At 34.9% G+C, this 18,219-nt stretch overlaps 1 protein-coding gene across 7 annotated transcripts in view; it reads right to left on the minus strand.

Annotated features, from left to right (window-relative positions):
• Window positions 1–18,219, minus strand: part of LOC107271044 — a 36,286-nt gene that overhangs the window by 16,601 nt on the left and 1,466 nt on the right. For 3 of the 7 annotated variants that reach the window (XM_025088665.1, XM_025088663.1, XM_025088668.1), the window contains exons 3-4: window positions 17,964–18,159; window positions 12,515–12,679 (exon numbers count right to left, since the gene is read on the minus strand). In XM_025088665.1, coding sequence (XP_024944433.1) covers window positions 12,515–12,679; window positions 17,964–18,159 — 361 coding nt within the window. Of the gene's footprint in view, window positions 1–2,299; window positions 2,781–12,514; window positions 12,680–17,963; window positions 18,160–18,219 lie in introns of those variants that run through there. The other 4 variants (XM_015746642.2, XM_025088675.1, XM_015746647.2 and 1 more) reach the window with 4 other exon arrangements.

Raw genomic sequence — 18,219 nt, forward strand, 5'->3', positions numbered from 1 at the left:
TTCATGCTTGAACATAGATATAACTGTAAAAAAAGTATGTATACGGAATCCATCTGCATTCGTACGCAGGAAAAAATGGAGCTTCGCTGTATATCATGGAATACATATAGTGTATGATAGCGACTCAGAAATATACTAACTTATGCATTAAGTATGACTTGATTACTTATTTCGTTCATATATGAATGATTGCCATAATCTTCATGTGTTTGCACGTGTCATACAATTCGGAGATTGAATACTCAGATTTCAAGCCTTTTGTGCACGAAATTCTAACCTTATTTTTATCCGTGTGTGTAACTACTGTCTCCGCAACTGTTAACTTTGACCTTTCCTGCTTTAATCAAATTACGAATTTCATCATGGGAGTATAAAGTATAGAAAAGTTATTTTACTATATGTCAGTATACGTCACGAATTTTATACACGTGTACGTATAAAATGTCCTATATTCTGAATGCAAATACATATTACGTTCTCATAAGCAATTTAGATTTAACTACAAAATTGAGTTTGAATAACGCACTGTAATATCGAAAGGCCAAAGTTCTTCAAAGTTCCAATAACCTTATAAATGAAGCTATAGATATGCAGAAATGTATTGCAAACCTCAAATAACGAAGATTAAAATTTTTGTTAAGTGACAAGAAAAATCAGGACTGAAAGATCAAACTCATTAACTATTAAGAATTTCCTCGTTACTTCTTCTGTGTTTTCATTCCATTAAGATTAGCTTCTTCACTTATTTATTAAATTTCGAATAAAAATTTAATGAGACATCCACCTGAGAACTGTTTAAAAAATGTTATTTCACAGCATATCAATATCGATGTGCAGTCTCGTACGATGGAAGCCTCTATGATAACGTTCAAGTACTCGATAAAAATATCCTACTAGTTCCGCACTTACGCCATTGCACATAGTAACCTTTTAGTGTCACAGAATCTAGGTGACTCGCTCTTGCACATGAAAAGGAAATAAAAACGACAATCCTATGAAAATACCAGTTTAATTAACTTTCAAAATATTGATCCTAATAATAATCTATACTTGGACCTCTCGTATCACATTTCAAATATATAGATAACAAAATGTCAATTTAGCTGAATCAGACCATCGTGCAGAAAACAAGAGGAAATAATTTGTATCATAGGGAAAAAATGATAAAATAAACGAACGTCAATACTCAACATTTTCTCGTATCTGCGTACATCACAATAGGACGCATGTTGAGTATACACTTATTAGCAATACCTGTATATGTATATTCACTAGATAACGTATACCACATTGATTAAGGACACTGACTGAGTTTAGTTAACGTTCTATAGGCAAATATCAATAGTAAACAGTATTACGATGATACGTGAAACCGCAATAATTATTCCACCATCTATTCTTGTATAATTCAATCAAATCCTTAAACCATATCAATTCAGTCAGCAGAAATAATTTGAATTTATTAATTAGACGACCATGATGTAGCTAAAGGGAAATTATAATAATAACAGTATTCCAACGGATTTAAGGTGACCAGTGGACAAGGTAACCTGCGTACGTGATATATTTCTATTACCTAACCTAAAGAGCAAGCTATTAATTTCAATTAGCGCGAAATAAAGATTTGCCATGAGACTATTCTTCACAGTTAGTTTGCCTAGTAGGGCAACTACACCAGTGACATGCCCTAGTAAATCGATGTGTCACGTAAATTACGTCTATATATAGTGATTTTTTTAACAGTGGCATCCATTCACTGAAGACATTTCTCGAGGTGTTCATTTGCTTGTGGGTTTTTAAGCCAGATCGCAAAAGTGTTTCTGGTGATATATATTTTTTTAATCATACTTCTGAGCGCATCGTAAACGAAATTAAAATGCGTATATTGATACGATGATCAAATAAAGCCTGACGTGTTAAGTAAAAATTAAACTTTCATTTCAAAATACTGAATCCATGTGTTAGGACAACTAAAAAAAAGTATCACAAATGAAAACGTTAAGTATATATGTACATGGGCAGCGTGCAATCAAATTATAAATATAACTATTGTATTGCGGAAAAATTTGCGGATAAATGAGGTACAGTAATTAATGACGCACACTACCAAAACCCTTCTAAATTCTCAAGTGAATATAGCACAATGACTGAAGACGGTAAACACATGAAATCGATACTCGCCGATGCTACACAAGTAGAAGTATTTGAAATACAGTTGTATAACAATCAACGAATGAACGAACAATCCAACTTGTATAGACAAATAAGCCAAGGAAAACGATAAATTCACCAATCATACCTCTACTATCCATAGCATATCGTAATCGAGGCGTTGCCAGGGTTAGATCAGTGAAAATCACGATGTCTAAAAACTGTGATGTCCCTTATCGTACATAACTCAACGTGATTCTATATCGTGTTAAATCACACCACAGAAGAAGAATCGTGATCAACTGGTACTTAGAACGTGAAAGCAGCTGGATCGCACAATGTCAGACAATCATTAAATTCGATTCACCCGTTATTTTCGCAAATGTAACACAAGCTAACATGGAACCCGAGCACAAGAACCATTTCACATATGAGCTATTTACCGTTCACATAATTGATAAACCATTCCTGACCAAACGATACGTATGCGTCAAAGCATCATAAATATCTCGACACAATCAGCTGGCAAGGGTAACGCATGTACGCGCGCTCATGATCCTCATGCCGAATCCGTCGACAGGACTCGTCTTCTCGCACAGCCTGAACGCAGGCACTGAAGTCATCCCTGAAAATCGGCGTTCTCGCGTCACGAGGGGAAATGCCGTTGGGGCATGCGCAAACACCGCCATTTTCCACCCTCTCGGACTACATCAAGCTACAGTTTGTTTCACAAGATATCGAGTGAACGAGGCCGGATCATATGGCGACGATATAGGCACGGGGATGCGACACGGAAATCTTATTGACTCGAGGCATCGCAGTGGGATTCTTTAATCCACGTACACAATGAAAATCGCCATCTCTTTTATAGATCGACGAACTTATCGGCTCGTCTTTTGTAGGTCATTTAGAAAGAGACTGTCGAAGAACCTCATTATTATCATTATCATCGTCTCGTCATTAGCGGCTACAGCGCCATCTTCTGCTTGTTTGCACGCGCTACCTCGGATTTGAACTCTTGAGGATCAATTCTATGTTATTGTGGATTTTTTAGTCGACTCATTTTACTTTGAAATTTTTCTTGCATGGATACGTGACTTAATCCGTCCCATGGCCTGGATGCTGGCTGAAAAGGGATCTTTGAGAAATGGCTGAGAGGTAACAATACGGATTTATATGGAATTTTCTGTGAGATTTCTGAGGTATTGTCAAGTGGGTTTTGGATCACAATTCAAAAATATTTTACTTTCAACATGGTACCTACACATCTGCTTTACAGTATTTGCATCAAGTGAAAATAAACATATTTCATCTTGCTTTGACTTTTATCATTATAAATACAAAAAATATTCATCTAATGTACATAATTATAAAATTATTAAATACATAAATATTTTAGAGTCGTTACGTTAAATTATTAGCACATTACGAAAATATCTTCTAGTTTACCTTTTTAAATACCTATGACTTTCAGCCAATTTCAAATAATTGTTCAGTCACTTATACGTGGCATGACGTTGCGGGAAATTTGATTGAGCTAGTGCTTAATAGCAGCATAAAAAGTATGTATAACAAAAAATTCAATTGCATGAACTCAAGCTAATGAAAGACCAGATTTCAGTAGACAATTTAGCATCAAATTCTCTGGAGGTTTGTTACTGATTGCGAAACTTCAAAGGCTACGTTAATAGCAAATAAGTGAATAAAAACATGTTGCTCTAAATACAATAAAATAATATTACCCGTTATTACGCATCCATTACTCACGATCGGATACGCACAGATTTTTTATCAGCTATTGTCAGTACACAAGGAAAATGACGGGACTTGGAGAATTGTTGACTGTTTAAGAAATCGGCGGTCGATTTAAAAACGTGCCTAATCCCAAAATTTAGTGTCAATAATTACACTAATCATTGCAATATAAATCAATGTATATTACACCAAATGTAGAAAATTACATTAAAAGTTCCACTACTCTAATACTGCAATGACTATGACCTTCAATTTCACCACTAATTGGATTGAAAATACTAATTTAATACATAAATTGTCGAAAAGTAATATATTGTTAGTACATCAACTAGTGCGATCTTAATGAGCACTTGGATGTTTTAAATGAATACATACCTATTGTTGTAGCAATGGGGTTAAATATAAAGTCCGATTAACACCGAAAGCGGTGCTGATTACTATAGCATGCAATGTTATCGTGTCATTTATGACAAAAAACTTTGTACAGTGTGCATAAAAATCTTATGGGGAGAGAGTTCTAAAATATCTTTTACACGTAGACGAACAATATGACATATCTTTATTCCAAGAATTCTATAAAAGATATATTTTAAGTGTCGACAAGAAAAAGAAAGTTTACAGGGTTACAATCACCTGTCTGAAATTTCAATAAAAAGTCTAAGATGCCTAGACGAAAAAGTACTTTGACAAATAAAACATTTTGCTGAGCCTTTAAAGGTTCTTCTTGTAGGTCTATTATACTTTACATCGCGTATAGGAATCGTTTATGACAAACGTACCTCTCATAACTTTCGTCCATTTGTCAAAAATATAATAATAATTGTAACCAGAAATTCTACAGAAGCTAAAAATAAAATGCAGATACATCGTGTTATCCTTGTGCAAAATAAAAGAAGACATTACTCGAGTGACTTAGGCACATAGCTAACTTAGCGAACTCGCCGACAGAGTGCGGAGTAACTTCAATCCTCAGGTTAATACATCGATACGATTAAAAAGGAATATTCGTGAATAATAGTAAATACTGCAAAACGTGAAAGTAAAGTTTCAAATTTTACTTCTGCCCACACTAATAAAAACTTGAGCGATGCTTCGTCGCAAAACATCGGTTACAAATAGTACAGATGGAGCATGCGTATTGGCCATCGTAGACGCGGCAGAGCGTAATTATTGATCACTGCACTGCCGCGTACGACACTCGCTTTATCCTCCTATTGCCACGTGCCTATTGCTAAGGAAAACCAACTACCAGACCAAAGTATAAACACGCTATAAAGAAGTTTGAGAAAACTTAAAAAATCAGTGAAAGTAGACACTCTTTACAAAGAGTAAAGTCATCCATTGCTTTCTGAACGCAGTAACGACACCTGTCGAACGTTCAAAATGTTTATTGAAATTTTATAAAGTCGAATAAGGGGGAATATACACCTGGCAGGGTCCGAAAAATTGATTTTTCAATTTTTACATTTTCTTCAAGGTTTATATGTTAACACTAGAAAGACTGAAACTTAGTATATACCTATATTGCCCAAAGCAGTTAAAATGACTGCATTGTGAAACAATAACTAATGTGTAAAGAAATTTGTTTAAAATTAATTTTTAATATTTTTTATATTATTTCCAATAACTCACTTCTATTCGACATTTCTTTCATGAATTTTGGGCGCAAAAGAAATAAAATAAACAACTTGTTAGAACAAGTATCGCTGCATAAAGATTCGAATAACAAGTACTACATTAGCTTATTGAGCAACTGCAACTTATCAAGTATACGCCCAAATCGACAATTTATCATGTACTTGTATGTTATTATGTGACGATAATCGAAAAAAAATGAAAACTGTTATTTCAATACAGAGCCGAACTGGTCATATAAGAAATTTACTTAATTCAATAATAAGATTCATTTGATTATTTAAGATTTCCCAAGTAGTCAAAATGACTGCTTTTGGGCAATATAGGTATAACACATATATATGTACCGGAAATGAAGGAGGGGGAAGGTAACTACAATTATTAATAAACGCATTTATATGTTGTACAAAAAGTCACAAAATTCTAAAAAATTGTGTCATTATATACATAATTGTTTTTCTAATTGAAATTAAAAAGCAGTCAAAATGACTTCCTTGGGAAATCTAGTGTTAAGAATGTCTGGTGAAAAATTGTAGTAAAAATTCCAAAAAATGACATAGGTTATAGCCCAAATAGTATATGTGTTCGTTGGACCGGCGCCGCGCCACGTCGGGTCATACAGGTAGCACAGCCTGACCGTCACTTTGGTCTTATTGTGCTCGGGCCCATTGTTCTTTTTTATAACAGTATTTTATTCGTCCTGCATAGGCTGCCTGGGTTCAATATTCTAAACATAAGTTATCCTGACAAGAACTTAGCGTGGTTCGTCAGTAGCTATCCGTCCGTGTAGCTGTGCCATAGAGCAAGTATCGAAGCCTTCGTTTGTGAATAAAGTATTCAGAAGTAAAGATGTAAAGGAGTAAAGGTTCTCGAGAAAGTCACAAATCGAGTGAATTGCGGAAAGATCGCAAAAGAAAGAAAATACCGCCTAAAAATGGATACGACGCGGAAAGAACGGAATCGAATGTTAGTGCCAATGCCAAAACATTGAAGCCTGCACGAGACGTTCCAGTGCCAGAAGACCCAGGTATCGGGTATCGAATTTTGAATTTTGTAACGGTTTTTTCTGCTTTGTCAGAATGCGTGAAATGCAAAACGTGTGAAAGTGACGTGCAGTTTAAATCAGAAAGCATCCGAGGGCTGGGATTCAGAATTTTAGTTTCGTGTTCATCATGCCAGCCGACCTGCATACCTTCGTGCCCTTATATTCATACGGCTTATGAAATAAATGCACGCTTCTGTTTTGTAATGTGTGTACTGGGGATTGGTTGGACTGGGACAAAAAGGTTTTGTGGCCTCATGAATTTTCCGCCGCTGGTTCAAGAAACGTACGATATAATAGTGAAGAATATTCGTACAGCTGCTTCGAGTGTTTCTGAGCTGTTGTTAAGACAAGCTGTCAAGGAAAAACAAGGAGAAACACGTAAAGACGATCCGAGTAATGATGGTACAGAACTGACTGTTGCAGGTGACGTCACCTGGGGAAAATGCAGTTTTACTTCATTATTCGGCGTCGCGGCTCTGATTGGCCATTTCTGAGGAAAAGTTTTAGACGTAATACTGAAGTCTAGTTTTTGCTCTGCATGTAAATATTGGAGTAAATGCACTAATACTGAGCAATATTATGAATGGAAAGTTGAACACGAAGGAAATTGCCTGGCGAATCATGAAGGATCGGCAAGCAAGATGGAAGTTGACGTTATGAAGGAAATGTTTGCAAGATTTGTCGAAAAGCATGCAGTGAAATATATTAATTACATCGGGGATGGTGAGTCAAAAACATATATAGGAATAATAAATGCGAAACCGTACGGCGAGACTCCAATTATAAAAAAAGAGTGCGTGGGTCACGTGCAAAAGCGCATGGGAAGCTGTCTTCGAGAATGCATGAAAAAAAAAATCCAGGTATCGGCGGCAGAAACAAATTGACTGCAAAAATGATAGACAAGCTGAGCATCTACTATGGCTTAGCTATTCGAAGACACACTGATTCTAAGGATAATATGAAGAAAGCGATATGGGCAACTTGTTATCATTACAGTTCCACAGACAGCAAGCCTCAACATGAATATTGCCCCGGAAGCTCCAAGTCGTGGTGCAAGCAAAAGCAAAAGCTAAAGGGGAACTGCGTGATTTTCATCACGATTATTCGGCATTACCGGAATCGGTTTTGAAGGTTATCAAATCGATATACGAAGACCTCAGTAAGGACACGTTATTGGAGCGCTCTGTTGATGGCTATACGCAGAACAGCAACGAAAGTTTCAACCAATTGGTTTGGAAGATAGCTCCAAAAACAATGCACAGCGGGGCTAGAATTATTGAAATTGCTGCGTACACAGCAGCGTGCATATTCAATAATGGAGCCGTGTCATTATTACAAATAATGAACGTGATGGGAATTTCTGTTGGACCGAACGCACACCTGTACGCTGCATGTGAAGATGACCACCGTATAGCGCAAGCCGAAGTACGTGCGCAAGAACAAACAAAAGAAGGGCGATTACGGCTTCGACAACAAAATTTAGACGATATGGGCGTACCTTCCACTTCGGAGAACCTATATTATGGACCGATGACTATCGATGACTATGTGTAAGTTGAACAAATTTCATGATTTATCCATCGAAAAATTTTCAAACGCATTTTTCTCAAAACAACGTTTTTCAAACCGGTACCTAAAATATCTCGGAAACCACTGAACTGATTAACTTGAATTTTTTGTGCTCATTGTATACATAATTATCTAGTCTTTGTCAGGATTTTTTTCCCGATTTTTAGTTTTTTTTTTTTTTTTGGCAAAATACGAACGAATTTTTACATGAAAATGGTTACATTGAGTTCAACCGTCCGTAATTTTGTCAAAAATCGATATTTTTTCAATCGGCTATGACAACGACAAGATAATAGTATCTATTTTAATATCCTGTTTGATTTTTTGTTTTAGATGATTTTTGACGAAACGCCACTGGGTACCGCTATGGCAGATTTTTTTACGGTACTTCGTAGACGACTTAAATACTCCGTTAATTTGCAATATATTTTAAATAAAAAATAATTCAAAACATTCTTAAAAGTGTATATTTTTAACTAGAAAAAAACCCAACCCGATAATTCCAATAGTGTTTTCCTGAAAAAAATTCTCGAAAATTACCTTTTTCTTTCGTTCCTAGAGGTGACCTTTCGAAACGAGGTGACCTCAGGCGCAAGAGTCTCGTGAGCTAGAAAGACCGACTGAAGGAAATTGCAAGGTGAATGTAGCGGAGTAACTTTGTCGCAGAATTTTCTTTATAGTCTCCGTACAATGACGTAACGTCGGTGTCAAGCGAATCAAAAACTTTAAATGGTTCAAGGTCACGTAAAAAAAATTCTGTAGTACGATCCACTTGATAGCCGTATAAAATTTCTTTAAAATTCCTTACCAGGATATGGTATTTACGATGAGAAGGAATATGGCGATGCGGCATGGCAAGTCTGGCTACATCAGCTAATTTGGGTGCGACGACAGTAGCAGTAACGTAACTAGTGCGGGTTTAAATCCGCAATGCGGGGGCCCCAATTTTACCACGTTTCAAATGTTCATCCACGAACTTCATCGCCAGTCTGTATTATGGTCGATACAAATCCATGCATTTCACATGGAACGGAAATTGAATCTAATGCAGTTTAAAGGCAATTAAAATAAACTCTTTGATTGAAACAATTAAACAGCCAGTTTCCATTATATCTTTAGTACGTTTACCAGATATCTAGTATCCAATTAAAGGTTAAATTACAAAGAGACTAGCTCAGGATGTATATGGACGGCATGTGAAAGAAATGTGTCATATACCCAGCCAGGCAATTATATGACACAATACAGGAGCCAAGGCAATTCCGAAGCCAAGAGAAACGTTAGCTTTTTTCGCTTTTTTATTAAAATGAAAAAAAAAATTAAAAAAAATTTCCAAGAAGCGGAAATAATACGATAACAATGTCCTCGTTACCATGAAAATGCAAGACGCTATAATGAGAAAATATTGCGGTTATACAATGTCCGTGTCTGCCTCCATTCCACAGGAGCCAGTCATTCTCATAGATCAGCATTAACCCCACAATTATAGACTTACCGCCATTAAATCTCGCTTCTGAAAAGTTTCGAAACTATAAATGCTGGTACTACAAATGATCTTTTTGCACGCTTTCCTAATGATATTTGTACTTCCCGCCGCTATTATCTGAAACACGTGACTGGTCCTGCGTTTAAAACTTGTGATAAAGGTACATTGAAATAACGTATCTATCCCGTGGGCTTAAGGCGAGCATGGAATATTTTGAATAATGATTCTCTAAGAATTGAGTCAAATCGAAATTCTTAAAAAGCAAACGCAATGCTTTTAGTGAAACGTCTAAGGCGACAATTGCAAAGTGAAAAAAAGAAATGACATTAACGTCTGTATGGAACTTTTCGAAGCGAAAGCGAAAAGTCAAACGAAGCGGAAAGTGGATTTTTATATATTTATCATCTGCTATATAAAGGAGAACGAAAGCGCTTAAGCCTCTTCCCTTTGACGAAGCGACCATTCGGATACGTTTACAATCAGATTTAAATGATGCGTGTATGGCTCTGTGCACATCCTACCTGCACGTGTATACATATATATGATATATTGGTGAGTTCTAGTACTCGCAAACATCCAATACCATATTGATCAATACCCCACTGACAATTGAACTTGCCTTAAGAATTCCACTTTATTGAACATTCGATATCTTTGTAATTACGTAACTACGTCACTTTAGGATATTTCCTTTTTTTAACTCTCTCTTAATTACTTTTTCCGTACTCGTGGGTCCAAGCTGCGCATCACTTTATCAACTTCAATGTCAGGCGAATCGCGAATTTCTTCTTGCTACTCTATAACGTTGACAGGTGATGTTGGTTAAGAGCTAAAAAAAATGTGACTAAGACTTTCTCGAAAACATGAATTTTCTTGAAAGGAGTGAGAGTAACTACTAGAAAATCGTGATCTTTTCCTGTTTCAGAAAAAAAAAAAAAAACCGAAAGTAAGTTGTTAAATAGATTTTCAAATTACCCGAGTATGGCTGTGATATATTTTTATATCAAAAATAATTTTTATACGAAAATTTTGTTCTCCTTTTCGCATCACTAAAATTAGGATTTTGGACTATTCTGTCCTTCGTTGTGCAACTCACTATATTATAATTATGTATATTCGTATTTACGTTGTTCTTTATCGCAATTATGAATTATGTAATTTTTGCATTCCAATTTGAATGAAAAGTTTAATAACATCGATGATAACACCGTGTGATTAGGATGGAGGAAAACTCCCTTGTAAATTACGGATGAATTATAAAGTAAAATTTTAATGACTCCTTATTTTATTCTGCATAGTTCACTCGATCGCTAATGGGACCTCGATTTTATTCTACGACTCATATCCCTTTAACAATGAGCATTACTTGTCACCTTTGATTAAAATATTACAATATTATTAAAATATTATATTCTCTTACTATTCATTTGTGCAATACTTTCCCTGCGCCTTTCATATGTATACCAACTATTTAATATATAGTAAAATGTATGCATCATTTTATATAATCAAAATTATTATAGTCGATGAATATGTAAAAAAAAAATCGAATATTATAATTGTCAACTCGTAAAAAAATTATTCCACTGTGACGTAATCGCCAACGTATCACTGAAGTAGTAATGACTGATGCATATAACATCCGTACAAAATAATTTCCGTCATAAGTTTTAAATGCTACCTTTATTTTGTTTTATTTCGATATAAATTTTGTATTTCTTCAACCAACATCCGACGATGTTCATTCGTCGCATCGATGTGAATGCGACGTTGTATACATATAACCACGCGCAATTTCCTAAACATAACGTTTGCATACATAAATCCCAACAGACCAAGATAAAACGAAAGCACAACGATCCGTGTCGGAGTATCAATTGTTCTAGAAACAGTGACGTCATGGCCTTTTTTCAGATTATGTCGATACTAAAGCACTGATGATCATAAAACATAAATTTAATATACAATAAAATATGCGTGACAGACCACATAAATTTAATGCACTTGCGTAATAATATTTTTTGAAATAGCCGTTTTTTTGTTTTATGTTTTCATAAATAATAAGTAATTTATTTTTTCATGAGTTAATACATCCCATTTTAAGGGGATTCAAAACGTTTAAATTCTATTTCGTCTATTTTCCATACCCACCTGTGTTACTCTTTGAGATTGATTTTTTTTATATGAAATAAATGACAATAGTTTTGTTAAGCCAACGTTAACAGCTCATTAATTGTTTTACGACACGAAAAACTGGCCTGTATAATTTAATACGAATAATAAAGAACTACAACAATGAGTACTACCTTACCATAACGATCTCCCATAAAAGAATGTTATGTTGGCGATTGGAAAATTTCGAAATTCAATTTGCAGCTGTAAGAAAAGCTCTTCAATGGCTTTTGGGTCATATTTTCCATACGGGTTAATATAATTTCTCGCACGTACTGCACCATATAAATATTAGTACATGGTCGACCCATTATATTAGCATTGTAATGTACCATACTGCCATAAATAAATACACATGGTCGCGTCAACGAATATACTACAAAATATAATTGAGCATACATTCACCTTGACTAAAGTGAAATATCCAGTTCTTTAAAGATACCATAATTTCTATAAAATATCATATATGACGTCGAATTAAATATTGTTCGTGCCCATCGAAAAATTTTAATTTTAATCTGAATAAAAAATCTTATTATACTTCGATACTCTTATGAGTATCTACATATAATATTAAATTATTGGCATACTCAATAATATACTATTTGCATACTTTCAATTGAGACGGGGTTCGTGTAACGTGGAGCAGGCTAAGGGAATATAAAGTGCAGTATACAAAGTTAAGAGTCTGCTGTGCTTACTTCTTTTTTCACTGCGCGCCTGAAGATGAGCCGTTATGACGTCGTATAGCTTGTCGCGCTTTGCAAGAAGATAATCTCGTCGACGCAGCTGTCGTATCAGTAATCCTCCGGCATGGTTGACGTGTCCTTGCAAAATTCTCACCAAGATACGTAGTTCCGTTTCATCTACATTAAAATGATAAATAGGATCAACATTAGCGTATCGTGTCAAAGAGAAATTGATATGGTTTATTTTATAACAAGGTATGAAGGCAGCATAGTGTCAGGACGATATACTATAATTTTAACGTGCGTGTATCAGCAATATATTTGAGTTCCCGAAGGCCCAATAGAGTTACCGTACCAAGTGAGATACATGTATATTTTTTTCTTTTCATCCTAGAGTCCTTCAATCTTACTGGTGCATCGATAATCGATGCGCTGTTAAATGTATTTTCTTTATCGCGAATCAATTGCTCTCGGATACTCTCGTTAAACTCAACAACGTTATTGTTAATGAACAATAATAACCTCAGTCAAAATACTACTTTTATTGGTAGCAATGAGACAACCTTGTCATTTTACGCCGCCTCGCCATTGGCTGTTTATCGAGTGATGGGGGAAGCCAATTATGGTGAAAATTCACTCTTCAGTAACTGAGCCCTTTAACTCAAATAGGCTGCGCGAACGAACGAACGAACTTTGACTGTAATTATTCTAAAAAAGACGCTCCAATTGAACAAAATTACTTGTTGATTTTCTATTATTTTCTACACACATATCACTTGTTTTTCAATTGGATCACTACTTCTTAAACACCCTGTATATTTACGTTGCACTCGAGTTCCCCTTTACAGTTACTGCAAAGCTTCGATAGTCACCATTCAATCTCCAATAATAAAAGTTATAAATAAGACGAAATTCATTTTTTTTAAAAGTGCATGCAGTTTCGTTGATATTATACAATCAGGGATACAGTATTTTTGTTAGGTTAGGTTAACAAATATTTTTGTTAACAAATAAGTAAGAATTGCAGGGCGTATGATACGTGCGATTTCTACTATGTTACACGTCAAAAAAATTGCGTTCCTCCCCACCACCCTGTTTTGTCAATTATTCCATATCGAAGTGGCATATATAAATAATAATACATTTTTGCAGAAACGCCTGCACTCCGTTATCATAGGAATTTCTAGTGGCACTGTTGCAAATTTCAATTTTTCATTTTTAGGTTATAACATGCTCAACGTTCTATTGAATACCAAATTTCACGACCCTCATATCCTATAATTTGATGTGTATTCCTGAAAAACATTTTTGATGGGGGTTTTTTTTTCTGGTAAAAACATATAACGGAAACGTTACTTCCCAGGAATCTCTATATAGGAAGATGTCAAACAAATTTTCAGCACTTTCTATGTAACTCAATAAGACCACGACGCCCTTACAATTACACGGAGTCTCCTATATTCACATAAACAACACGTATAACCAAACTTAAGGATAATTCTACCACACGACACTAGAAGCTTATTTATATATTTGTTTAAAAGTTTACTTCTGTGCGAACGTTAAACCAAATAAAACGCTTGGACACATACGCCACTCCTGTATGTATAATCCAAGCTCTCGATCCAAGCTAAAGCTTTGCGTCATATTTGTTCTGCACTAGGAAAACTGCATCACGGGTTTTCATAAATAAAATGGAATGATAAGAAAATAACTTGAAAAAGGTGGTTTAATCAAAGGTTCTGCTCTAACACGAGTAAATAATATCCTACTATTGTTGAATAAATCTATAACATGTGAAAATAAAGCAGATCGCAACAAAAAAAAACCTATTTTATTTATATCTCCAATAATGCCAATACCACACGCCATACTTTCATACTGTGTCTCTCGTACAATTAGCAGCAACCAAAATGTGCTTTCTGAATAATATCCACGCGTTTTCAGTATTTCCACACAAAGAATAAAAATATTTTATAAAGATACAAATTCCACAGACCTTTTATCTTTTGTTTTTCAACGAACGTTTGTTAATACTTAATCAAGCGTAGTAGTGGATGGGGGGTTGGGGAGGGATGGATAATAAATTATTCATGAAAAAGAACCGTTTTTTTTTTTTTTTTTTTTCATACAATATTTCAACTGCCGACGAAAATACAGGTCGAAAAATATTGTATTGTCACGTTAATGATACGTCATTATAATTATTATTGTGTTACGTACATTGTTTTTTTACGGCAAACAGATGATTTCGCGTAAATACGTTACACCAAAGAAAATCAGTATCACTGCACGGGATAGCATATTCGTAGCAGCATAAGGCCAACTTTAATATTATTGTACTATATATTAACTTTAATATATAGTCAGGTGTATATATACATACGCTTCTAAGTAGCTAAATTGAAGGGGTTTGCTGTAGAGGGAGATAAAACAAGTACTTCGTCTAGTGAGAAAGGGTGATACTTGAAGTCTGTGCAAGATCCTTCTCCTCGAAGTCAATGAGGTCACCTGACTGTCTCGTCTGCACTCATTGGTAGATATTTTTTTCACGTGAAATCTTCCATCTTATATAGATATACAAATGTTTAGTAAAATTATATAACATTATATTGTTGTATATTAAAGTACTATATGCCCACTCAAGACATTCGGTTGAGTTTCATAAGTGCAAGTGATGTAAAATGTTTGAATTATTTAAAAAATCAAAAAATTTACCGAAAGACGTTAATTTTCTTTTTTACATGCATCTAAAAATTCACTTTTAATTATTCTGTGTAAATACGATGATAATACGTGCAAATTATTTTTCTCGGTAAACAAAACTTTCACGATATTCCTTTCGCTTTAATCTACACTGGACATTCCTTCTATTTAAGCGAATATTTTCTGTGCACCCTCAATACCTCGTTACTTAACAATTCTAGAATAAATGTGTTTAAAATCCATTTTTCCCATTCATCATCCATTAAATTTTCGTAAAAGCGAACTGGAAACTTCGGGCAAAAATTGAATTTTTTACATAAAGTAAAAGAAGGTATACGCATACCTCATTTTTTAAAATTACTTCACAGAAGCCAAAAGACATGCAAAGAACGGAATGTGCCAGTACTTTTCCTACCGACCCTATACATACCATCACGATATACTATAAATTTCTGTACGCACATGAAAATCCCATAGCAATCGAAAAATAGAAATTTTACAACTGTAAGCTTTGCACCTGCTAGAAATGGGCGTAGGAAGAAATGCTGTGAGAAATATAACCGTGGAAAAAAGGTCACAAGAACCTGATAGAAACAAATGTATGCTTACTATATACAGTACGTTTTAATATGTTCAATAACACTAACAGCTTTCCTGAGTCTAATCACATGACCAAATGCTTTCAAAAAATCTTTTAATTTTTATTACCCATTTTCTAACCTATACCAGGCTAATCTAACCCATTACGGTCACTAACCATTCCAACCTATCCTAACCCACCACAGCAACCTATAACCTTCGTAGTCAACTTTAATAACTAAACCCACCCCTGCCATTGAAGTGAATGTAGATAAAAAACAAAGCATAAGTTAACCAGATACTGCCAGTATCGTAACTAAGAGTTATAGTACGCTTACATTCCTATGTAGCCTGTCTACCTTTAACCCAGGAATGGTTGCGCAATTTCACTCTCCATTTGAAAAGCACTAATTGTAAGCTGGGTGGGTCTCAGACGCCCCACGCACTTATACCCGTTTTTATGACTCTTTGTCACCAGCTCAACCAAAATATCTACCAATGACTCCCACTTAAACAGCTTTCCCTCCAGCTTTTTTCTCCATGACTATTCTTTTCCCTCCGCTTTCCCTTCTAGGCATTTTAATACACGTTCTTATTGAACATAATTTTTTTCTATATTCGACTACAAATAATTGCATGCGTCAACTTTATTTATATATTCCAAAAGTATAAAATCAACACGAACAAAAGTATCTCGAAATTTTTACTGTCAGTCAAATCAAGTCTGGATTTCGCGACCAGAGAGTAATCCAATACCGTCTGAAGATATTCAGGAATAAAATTACCTAGAAACAATAGTGAACGGTAACAGAATTCTATAAAATATCAATACAGAGCCGACGAAATATAAAACAAATTGAAAAGAGCAATAAAAAGATATTTTAATTGACTTAGAAGACAAAAACACGATTTATACAAATGATAATCTGTATGTATGTAAATTATTACAATATAGGGTGAGTCAATACAAAATGCACCAGCTGCAGTTGGTTCTGCTATAAAAATAAAATGAACATACTATATTCAATGATTTTAAGAAATGTCGACCTTCAATAATTATTGTGTAGTTAAGTGAAAAGAGTTGACGTCTTAAAGGCGATTTAATTAAATCTCTTTGGAGATTTTTATATCATCATTTTCACGATCCCAAAAAATTGGTTTACTTTATTCCTCGGCTGCTGAGAGGCTCATACGAGTCCTAGCCTTATATAAATCTCCAAAAAGATTTAATAAAATGGCCTCTAAGACGTCAGAAGATACTCTCTTCACTTAAATACACAATACTAATTTCAGTTGGTGCGTTTGTCCTGGATAATTCTATACATAAATATACGTGTATATGATGCTTTGCTATACAAAAGGCTTCCAATATTGAAGACTCGCAAGCGCGTACCTTCCATTGTGCGCGCCATTTATTATTGACATTTGTAAATATATATATATATATGCTATGAAATATGAACAGCACATATTGCATCTGTGTACATACATATTTTTATAATGGATCGAGTACAACTTCATTCTCTTTGAAAGCCAGTCGTCTGTCGTGTACATACACTCAAATAGAAAACCTTGACAGACGAACAAATAAAATACAAGAGAAAAAGGAAACGAAGGATGGCTAGAAAGTAGCTTGAAAAGCTACAAATTACGAAGCCACCAAGAAGTGGCTCACAAGTGTTTCGTGATTCAGGTGTGATAACGACGCGTATTTTTCTTGCATTATTCCCGTATATCATTTCTTTTTCTCTGCGAAGTAAAATCCTCAAGGCAGAGACCATAGAAAAGTTCTCAAAGCAATTTTTTTCTGCGTTATGAAGCAACATTATAAATATTGCAGATTTATAAGCCGTGGTCACACCCGGGGAAAAAAATTGTTAAGAGCCGCAATAATTAACCCTTTAAGAACCGACGCTCTCACCACTCTGTGGCAAGACCGAGATACATCAAAGTTTAGGGGTTGACGTACTTTCTGAACAAAATCGTAGGATTTAATTGTCACAGAAATAATTTTTTAAAAGAACATACATATTTTAACCGTCTGCTCCCCCTACCCTGCCCTTCTTCCATCCAACCTCACAGCTCTTTTAAATTAAAAATAACTATTCGTAACGTTCGATTTTTAAAGGGTTACATTATAGAATAATATCTTTTTATTATACTTATATTTTCTTACGTTTCAACAAGAGACGTGCTCTTTGCAAGTGAGGATGGCAAGGTTTAGCTGTGAAGGACGAAGCCGTCGACTCACTTCCCGAGCGTCCTTTCTCGCTACCGTGAAGACCATAAATGTCCATCAGTAACTGATCAACTAGGGATATGATCATCACTTCGTTATTCTTCGTAGTCTTCACCAATGGTTGAGGATACTCCTGAGAGCGATATATGTACATATATGCATGTGTGTGTGACATTAATTAAATAGTGATAAA

This window comes from Cephus cinctus, unplaced genomic scaffold (genome assembly GCF_000341935.2).
Source record: "Cephus cinctus unplaced genomic scaffold, Ccin1 Ccin1_scaffold0080, whole genome shotgun sequence".
Taxonomy (NCBI): domain Eukaryota; kingdom Metazoa; phylum Arthropoda; class Insecta; order Hymenoptera; family Cephidae; genus Cephus; species Cephus cinctus.